The 10,617-nt window shown below is 34.4% G+C and overlaps 1 protein-coding gene across 9 annotated transcripts in view; it reads left to right on the top strand.

Moving 5' to 3' along the window:
• The window catches only part of zdhhc5b (zDHHC palmitoyltransferase 5b), a 33,321-nt gene extending 26,360 nt beyond the window's left edge, over window positions 1-6,961 (top strand). For 8 of the 9 annotated variants that reach the window (XM_073922297.1, XM_068213416.2, XM_009291297.5 and 5 more), the window contains one exon: window positions 3,454-6,961. Coding sequence is in view for 6 of the 9 variants with exons in the window: in XM_068213416.2 (XP_068069517.1) it covers window positions 3,454-3,565 (112 nt within the window). In the remaining 3 variants the exon portion in view is untranslated. The remainder of the gene's footprint in view (window positions 1-3,453) is intronic. The other variant, XM_073922302.1, reaches the window with a different exon arrangement.
• Window positions 6,962-10,617: the final 3,656 nt, after the last annotated feature.

A 10,617-nucleotide genomic window follows, 5' to 3' on the forward strand; every position in this document is an offset into this window, starting at 1 on the left:
TTGTTTTCCTTTCTCATTTTGAGTTTTTATTTTTAGCTCTGGATTTACCTTTGCGCTGCTCCAGCCAATAACAGAACAGTAACTAGAGAGGAGGCGGGGCTAAATATTACACAGCCCCATCTAATTGGTCAAATTTAGATGAACAACCGATGGATTCAGCACACAAATGCTTAGCATATAAAATGAATGTAATTTATCATATATTTATTAATTTACTTGGATCGAACATAAATAATGCCGAGTTCAGACTGCAGGATTTTCAAAGTAGTCGTGTCACAGATGTTTTCACACTGCATGACTGTTTAGGCTAGCATCTTGTCGCTGCTTTGTTTAACACTGCAAGATGGATCAGCGACAGGGGCTTTCACACTGCATGACTTTACAATAGAAAGTATCGCTGCCAACATTGGTTGTGAGAGGTTGTTTACGGACCTAGACAAACACACGCAAGAAGTGACATGGAAACAACGCGTATCTTTTTTTATTAACTACATAATGAGAAGGAAGCCTTTAGTGTGTGCTCCTGCCAAATTTCCACTAGTTTTCTCAATTTTTCGTGTCTAAAAAGAAGCCCTTTTCTCAACTGAAGCCATGCTTGTTGGTATTATAGTCCCCCAACTTCCTGCTGGCCTGGAAGCTGCTCTCTCATTGGCTGTAGGCAGTCGCTGATGTTATTTTTAATCAGAACTCATTTCACACAGCATGATTTGAATCGCCGACTGCTCCGGATATTCAGCATGCCAAATATCTCTGAGGCATCGACAACTCATGAGTGATTCTCTCAGATCGTGTCTTTGATGGTTCACACCGTGTAATTTTTACTCACGTGAACAAACACCGATTCGCTTGTGATTTCAGGCATTTGTCTATGATTCCTCAAAACCTGTTGGAGAGTCAAAATCAGAGCTAAAATCTAGTTGGCTTATGCAGTCTGAACTCAGCATGAGTTCTTGTTTCAGCTCATTTTAAACACATAGTTTGAATAAGCAGCATTTTTTTTTTTTAGTGTACACCATACCTGCCAACACTCATGTTTTTCCCGGGAGTCTCCCGTATTTCAGACCCGTCTCCCACCACCCTACTCTTTTGTTATTTCTCACGGAAAACTCCTGTAATTACAACCCCAAGAATCCTCCCCTCCCCCCGGTCCTTAGCTTTTTGGTACAGTCTGTAACACCCCCATGTGGCCAACTTCAAGCATCCGATTGCAGCGGCTGCCTACTAACACCACAGCAACTAACCCGGTTCCTAACATTGCTATTTAGACCCCTCATTCCCTCATCTCCCTTATTTAGACACCTCAATATGGTGAACACTGTAAATGCTGGATTTCACACAATCAAAAGTTGACGAATTAGTTTTTACAAATTTAAGTTAATTGAACATAAATCTATTAAGTTGTCCCAAAGAAACCTTAAGAATTGTTGTTTCAGCTCATTTTCATTAAGTAGTTTAAACAAGCAGAAAAAATCTTTTATTTGAGTGCATAATGCATTTACTATTATTGTATGGAGCTAATAATATGCCAAAACTATCTGAATTTGAATTGTGTTAATTGACAGTTATTGACAGTTATAATTTAATAAATCAGAATTTTTATATGCCGTTAAAAATTGTTTGAATTTGAATTTCCTAATTTGAATTTGAATTTCAGCACTTGAATAATGAACGTCTGAAATTTTAGACGACTGGATTTTTTTAAAGGCTGTGTAGCGAAATTAGGCTGGAAAAACGTAAAAATAAATGTTTTTTTTTTTTCTACATATAGCCTAATGGAAAAAATGAAGCTCGTGTATTTTAGCTTTAAGTATTCACCTTATTCTTTGCCTACGAGCGGGTGTAGCCATTTGAATCTTTTTGGCTCGAGACTTCCATTCATTTCTAAACGTTATAAACTGCTTGTTACACTGTTTGATGTTGCAAACTGATATTTCCTTATTATATTATTCTACATAGTCTAAATAGTCATGCAAACATTTGTTTGTAAGGCAAGTAGTTTAACCGTTTTCTGCTGTTAATTATTTCTAGTCATTTCTCCCATAGGCGACTGAATCGGCAGTTCTAAAACAATCGCGAAAACAGCCGCACTCTCGCATTTTAGAATAAGGTCAATAGGGAAGGCTGCTTTTAGTTTTGGGTCACATAAAACAAATATTATGTTGAAAACTCAATTGGCTTTCCCTGTACTCTATTCACAACAATAAAGACTTTTTAACGCCTCTAATGTCCTTACCATTTAAAACAAAGATTTATGCACTTAACAAACGAGGTTAACAAGAAATCTCTGCGCTAGTCATTCACAGTGAGTAGCTCAATTCGTTTATAAATGAGCCGATATGAACGAATCTGAATGAACAATCCAGTGACAAAGATACATTGGTTTCAATGTATTTTAGCCAAAAATAACGTAATATTTTTAAATATATGGAAAAATCAGATCATTCAAATAAATATAAATGTAAAGTTAAAAATGACATCTTAGATTTGAATAGACGATATTTAAAAGAGGCAGCATTTCAGGGCAAACATAGCTTTTCTTAAAATACTGCACTATGCTATGCTGTACGATCCGCTTGTTAAGTGTGACGTCACGCAAAGCGGCTTCCGGGTCCAGGCGCTCTATTCAACTGAATGGGGAGACTCATGAAATGGTAATAATAAACGTTTACAAAGTGATTTAATGCTTTCGAAAGTCACAATCGCAATATATATGTCCATGCCTAATATCCGATGGCCAGAAAGTGATTAATTTTTTATAAATTGTTAAAATTTTGGTATTTGTTATGCAGCAAGCCCAGAGATTGTTGTGTACACTATGACTTTATATAAAGTTAACTTTAATGTGTGATAGGAATAAAACGTGATCATAAACAAATGATTTCTCCACTCAAATGAATGAATTGGACCCGGAAACAGTATTACATACGTCACAAACACGTCACCGCTTAACAAGCGGATAGAATATTGCAACAAATGGCATCTAAAAAGTTTTAAAATGCACCTGGAAAAAGCTTGAAAAGTCCTTTTAAATGTGAATTTGGTAAAGGCGTAAGAGCAACAAAAAAATCAGAAGTTTGAAAATGCGTCTAAAAATTCAGCCTTAAAAAATTTAGTTGTCTTAAATTTCAGATGTTTAATATTTGAGTTATGAAATTCTAATTAAGAAATTCAAATTAAGAAATTCAAATTCAAAACATTTAAATGACATATATAAAAATTCAGATTTATCTAATTACAATTGTCAACCATTCAAATTAACACAAATTCAGATTGTTTTGGCATATTATTAGCTCCATATTATGGAAATAACTATAATTTTGCGATTTATATTTTGCAGTTCTACTTTCAATGCATCCCAAAAGTGTTTTTGTCTGTTTAACCTTTTCCACATGCACCATATATTCACCTGTCTTTTTTTGTTTTGTTTTACTTGTTTACCCACCAACCATTCAGCTCGACTATTAAACAAAACGTGGCCAATCATAACACCCACTCACACAAACCCGCCAGAGGGGTGAAGAAAGTGAGCGGTGTCGGAGGAACCACCTATGAGATTTCAGTATGAACGGTTATTGAGTCTCCGATCGGATGGATGTAAAGCTGCTCAACCACACATGCAAAAAAGCATACAAGACTGCAAAACAAAGACAAAAGTCAAACTTCAGTCACTGTGGAGGACGCACACCAAAAAAACAAACAAAAACACGTGGACCAGTGAAGACGAGTCTTGCAGTTTTGTTTTCCGAATATCAATATATGGTACACAAAGAACTTTTTCTTATTTAAGAGTCATTTGGTACTTCAATGCATTGATTTGTACGTCTGTCCAATGATCACTGGACATTCAGCCTTTCTAGGCGGGACCACTTGAAACCCGATGATGTCACGTTCGGAATGACATTAAATCAAATCATGAGCCTCTCAGCAGTCAGCCAATCAGCAACGTGATTCACTGTTCTGTTTTGCATATTCAACAGCACGCTTTCACACCCTTATAGGGGACAGTTCACCTAAAAATGCACATTCTGTTATGATTTAATAGCCAAACCTGATAGTAGAACATAAAAGAAGATATTTTAAGAAATGTTTATGCTGCTCATTTACAGATCATGGTATCACAAAATATAGTGCACAGCCTATAGGAGTACACCCATCACAAATCTCTCTGAAGTTAATATTTTCTATAGGATGCTGTTTGAACATGTACTTTTTATTAATCAGTAGTGAAGCCAAATCTGGAAATAATCCAACAAAATTAACTTATGATAAAGGTCCAAAAACTAGTAGCCCAAACCTATGTTTTAGGGAAAAATATTATTAAAACAGTTTAAAAAGAGGAAAATACTTATATGTATTTTTTCTATTTCTAAAGATGTTCGGTGACTAAAATATTATTTTAATATATACATCTGTTTAATAAATATGTTTTGCTCAAATGCACCAAAATATATGACGTATAATCACTGAAAATTTGATAAAAAAGGGGTGTACTCGTGTATGATGAGCACTGTATATACAGTTGAAGTCAAAATTATTAGCCCACCTTTTATTATTTATTATTATTATTTTAATATTTCCCAATTGATGTTTAACAGAGCAAGGAAATTTTCACAGTATGTCTGATAATATTTTTTCTTCTGGAGAAAGTCTTATTTGTTCTATTTTGACAAGAATAAAAATAGTTTTTAATTTTTTAAGCACCATTTTAGGGTAAAATATTATTAGCCCCTTTAAGCTATATATTTTTCTGATAGTCTACAGAACAAACCATCGTTATACAATATTTTGCCTAATTACCCTAACCTGCCTAGTTAACCTAATTAACCTAGTGAAGCCTTTAAATGTCACTTTAAGCTGTATAGAAGTGTCTTGAAAAATATCTAGTCAAATATTATTTGCTGTCATCATGGCAAAGATACAATTAACCACTTATTAGAGATGACTTAAAACTATTATGATTAGAAATGTGCTGAAGAAATTGTCTCTCTGTTAAACAGAAATTGGGGGGAAAAAATTAACAGGGGTGCTAATAATTCTGACTACAACTGTAAATTAAGTCATACAGTAGCTTTTGTGAGGTATCTATTGAGATACAAGTCATTAAATCCAAATTGACTACATTATTAAGCTCTCAAATCAAATTTTCACACTATTATCCGGACATTAAGACACTAGGTTGAAATGGCATTGTTGTGGAAGTAAAAAAAATCAAATACATTGATTTAATTCATAATTAATGGTAAAGCCCTAAATAAAACAAAACATTATAAATATCTATGTTATGTCCACTCACTACACAACAAATCTTTTGAAAATACACAACCTAATAAAAGTCTTGTCGCCTATCCAAGTTTTAGGAACAACACATAATAACTTGACTTCTAGTTGATCATTTGGTATCAGAAGTGGTTTATATAAAAGGCAAAGACCTCTAGATTACACTTATTTTACCACAATAAAGTATGATCATGTCTTGATTTATAATGATTTCATTAGGACAATAAGGTCTGACTTTGCTTATACAAAAGTCTCGCACTGAACAGAAATAATGTCCAGTATAGAATATAAAGTCATGCTGCAGTGGAGACAGAATGAATATTGTGTCTGACTCCATCATGAGATTGGAGGACTGCATCCATACATCTCTGACATGACTCAAATCACTGATTAATAAAGTCATCTGGAATGGCAAAGAAAGCGTTCCTGCAGGACTCCCAGATTTCAAGATTCTGTGCATTCATCTTCAATGCCTTCTCCTTCATCTTCCCCCAGACATGCTTAATAATGTTCATGTCTGGTCACTGGGCTGGCCAATCCTGGAGCAGCTTGACCTTCTTTGCTTTTAGGGGCTTTGATGTGGAGGCTGAAGTATGAGAAGGAGCGCTATCCTGCTGGAGAATTGTCCCTCTCCTGTGGTTTGTAATGTAATGGGCAGCACAAATGTCTTGATACCTCAGGCTGCTGATGTTGCCATCCACTCTGCAGATCTCTCGCACGCCCCCATACTGAATGTAACCCCAAACCATGATTTCTCCTTCACCAAACTTGACTGATTTCTTTGATGATCTTGGCTCCGTGTGGGATCCAGTAGGTCTTCTGCAGTATTTGGAATGAAAGGGATGCAGCTCAGCAGATGATTCATGGGAAACATCTGCCACTTCCAAATGATCAGCTAGAGATCAACTTATTATTTGATGCTTTTACAACCAGGTTTGACGACAAGACTTTTGTCAGGTAGTGTATAAAGCAGTAATTATAGTGTAATATTTATCATAAATGTCTAAACAGAATGACTTAGCATTAGGCTGTATAATGACATTAAATAAAGCATGTTTCAGATGATAAAATAATATTCAAAAGATGATATATTTGGTATTTAGACTAATATTGCACATGTGCATGTGTCCTCATCACAGAATGGATATTTTTGGGTGAACTCTTCTTTAATTTTGTACTTATTTTTTCATTGTTTTATACAGGTACAGATGTATAGTATATAAGTATTAAGTTTGATAAAGACGATGATATTAAATGCAGGCGGGTTATATGATGTATGATTGTTTGTTGTCAGATTAATATGGCTGCATCAGCCAGGTGAAATCCTCAGCCAAAGAGACCACAGAAAGCACACTCGGCTAATAGGACTGAATGTATCTTTAATAACACGAGTTACTAGAGCACAACATGCTGAAAGGTCATTTATGTTCAATGGGGAACATGTCATATGCAAATTGTATCTTTGTGTCGCCGGTTCTGTCCACCAATCTGGGGAATGCTCTTGACATACGGTCAGCCAATCACATGAGAGTTTATTTATGAAGACAGAGGAGGCCAGTGCAAGTATATGCTGGATGCACCATCATATGGATGGGGACTTTGATTTTGAAATGTTGTTCTTTTAATGTTATTTTAACTTTGTTGATTAAAATAAACAGCCAGAGTACAGTCTCTGTGTTCTGATGAGGGCTTTTCACACTGTTCTTTATCAGGCTATCAACAATGTTATCAGTGCTTGAGGGGGAGAATATCCTATATGGAAGCTTTGATTATTATATTAAATTATATTATATTTTATATTATATTATTATATTAAATTATTATATTTTATTATACTATATTATTATTATATTATATTTTTGTTATATTATAGTAAATTATTATTATATTTTATTATATTAAATTATTATGATATTATTATATTATGATTTTTATATTATTATTATATTACATTATTATTATTATTATTGTATTATATTTTTATTATATTATAAAAAATGTTCTTTTTCAGATATTTGTGCTGTTTAACAGGGCAAGGACATTTTTTTCACAGTTTTTCCTATTTTATATTTTTTTCTGGAGAAATTCTTATTTATTTTTTGTTTGTCTGAAATAATAAAATTATAAATAATTTTTTTTAAATGTAAAAATTGCTATGGTCAATATTATTAGCCCCCTTAAGACATTATTTTTTCAGCTTGTCTACAGAACAAAACACTATTATCCGATAACTTGCCCAGTTAACATAATGAACATAATGAACGCTTTTAAATTGCACTTTAAGCTGAATATATTCTTGCTAATTAACTAGTTGAATATTATGTATTGTCATCATGGCAGAAATAAGTTATTAAAAATATTGTTTTAAAAAAAGTGTTTGAAAAACATCTCTTAAACAGCACGTAAAAGTAAAATTATAAAAATTGTACTGTAAGCACATATTCATATACATATATATATATATATATATATATATATATATATATATATATATATATATATATATATATATATATATATATATATATATCACACACAAACATATATATATATAAATATTTACCCAGAATAAAAGCAGTTTTATATTTTTTTAAAAACATTTTAGGGACAAAATTATTAGCCCCTTACAGCTATTTTTTTTTCCGATAGTCAAATATTATTTGCTGTCATCATGGCAAAGATAAAATAAATAATTTTTTAGAAATGAGTTATTAAAACTATTATGATTAGAAATGAGTTGAAGAAATCTTTCATTTATTTTCTTTTCAGCTTAGTCCCTTTATTAATTCGGGGTCGCCACAGCGGAATGAACCGCCAACTTATCCAGCATGTTTTTACGCAGTGGATGCCCTTCCAGCCGCAACCCATCTCTGGGATACATCAACACACTTATTCACACACACACTACGGACAATTTAGCCTACCCAATTCAACTGTTCGGCATGTCTTTGGGGGAAACCGGAGCACCCGGAGAAAACCAACAAAAACGCAGGGAGAACATGCAAACTCCACACAGAAACTCCAACTGACCCAGCCGAGGCTGGAACTTGCGACCCAGCAACCTTTTTGCTGTGAGGTGACAGCACTACCTACTGCACCAATGCGTTGTCCTTGAAGAAATCTTCTCTCCGTTAAACAGAAATTGGGGGAGAATAATTCAGGGGGGCTAACCCTAATATATATATATATATATATATATATATATATATATATATATATATATATATATATATATATATATATATATATATATATATATGTAAGATGGTTGCTCGGCTGTTTAACTGTCAGCTTATGATTTGAATCCAACGCGGAAGAAAGTAGTTCCACATACAAAAGGGTTTTTGAGACTCTCCATGTTTGATTTAGTTTTTATATACACAATTATGCCGTCAAACTGTTGTATGAACGCAATATCACACTCGTAGCAGTGCGATATGGCTGTATAACGGCACTGGTGGGGACACTAACGCACGCCTCCCACCAGTGCCGATATACAGCCATATCGCACTGCTACGAGTGTGATATTGCTCATATATATATATATATATATATAGAGAGAGAGAGAGAGAGAGAGAGAGAGGGAAAGAGAGAGAGAGAAACACAGAAATGTTGACATTTTTGCAGATTTATTAAAAAAGAAAAATTAAAATTTCACATGGTCATATTCAGACTCTGCTCAGTATTTAGTTGAAGCCCCCTTTGATCTAATGCAGCCGTGAGTCTTATTGGGAAAGAAGCAATAAGTTTTTCACACCAGGGTTGGGGGATCCTCTGCCATTCCTGCTTGTAGATCCTCTCCAGTTCTGTCAGGTCGGATGGTAAACATTGGTGGACAGCTATATCTAGGTCTCAATTGGGTTTAAGTCAGGACTCTGGCTGGGCCATTCAAGAACAGTCACAAAGTTGTTATAAAGTTAATAATGGCAGAGGATCCCCAAATCCAGGTGTGAACAACAATGGAAATTAAATTTTGAAATGTATGTTGCATATAAATGACAGATTTGCATACATTTACACATATGTGTTTAAAAAAAAAGACAATGCATAAATTGGTGAGAAAAAACTTCAGAAGTGAAAAAAACTATTAGGCATTAATAAAATATGTTAACACAATGGGGATAAACGACTCTAGAGTGTTTATGTAAACGAGTCACATGCTGCATTTATCCAATCAGTGACACTGACATGACAGTTTGCAAATTAGAAATGTAACAATAATAATAATAATAAGTGTAACTAATAATAAGTTAGTAACTAACAAACAGTTATGACCGAGGATTCACTCAAGTTCAAGTGTGAAAAGCCCTGTGTTAATGTGATGCGGATTGTATTTGTGTGCGTGAGTGAGTGTGTATGTGAGAATGAGTGTGTGTATATATATATATATATATATATATATATATATATATATATATATATATATATATAACACACAGTCAGAAATATATATATATATATATATATATATATATATATATATATATATATATATATATTTCTGACTGTTGCACAAAAGCACATTCCAGATCTCGCTTGTGTTCAGATCTCGTCTCTTGAGGAGAATTGTAAGATATAAACCCCTTATGCAGAGACACATGCAAGGTTTTGTTTGTCATTTCCATCATGGCCTTATGATGCCTTTATAACTCTTCTGAGGGGTTTGGGCTTGAGTTTTTATTTTTTAACCCTTCTGTGTTTCCTTTAATGCTGCTGACTCTGAGCAACACGTTTTCAACAGAACAATAAATGATTCCAGTGTGAACACAAGCTGAGTTTCCTTATTTTGTAGTGCGGTTCGGTCATTTATGAGTGAATTATTAGCCCCCCTGTATATTTCTTCCCCAAGTTCTGTTTAACGGAGAGAAGATTTCTCAACACATTTCTACACATAAATGTTTTAATAACTCGTTTCTAATTACTGATTTCTTTTATCTCTGCCATGATGACGGCACATAATGTTTGACTAGATATTCTTTGAGACGCTTGTATTTGTAGTGGTTTTCGGCTTTTCTCAAGGCTGTACTCACACTAGGTACAGTTGCCTCGAACCGGGCCAAAGCACGCTTGTCCCCCCTCCCGTCTCCCCCGACGGCCCGCGCTCACACCACAATCGGGCTTCGGCACGCTTACGTCATCGCTGCTGCACTGTTCAGTGAGAAGCGCTCTCTCACTCAGCAGCACAGTGGAGATTTCTCTAGTTATATCGTTTCAGTCGTTTGTTATGCAGTGACATGCAGTCAAATATTTCGCCAAACAGTTCTTAGGGATGCGGTGACACGCAGTCAGATATTTCGGCGAACAGATCCGCCACTTTTGGCGCTCATAAACAGTCATAAA

The sequence above is a fragment of the Danio rerio genome, chromosome 14, assembly GCF_049306965.1.
Source record: "Danio rerio strain Tuebingen ecotype United States chromosome 14, GRCz12tu, whole genome shotgun sequence".
NCBI lineage: Eukaryota > Metazoa > Chordata > Actinopteri > Cypriniformes > Danionidae > Danio > Danio rerio.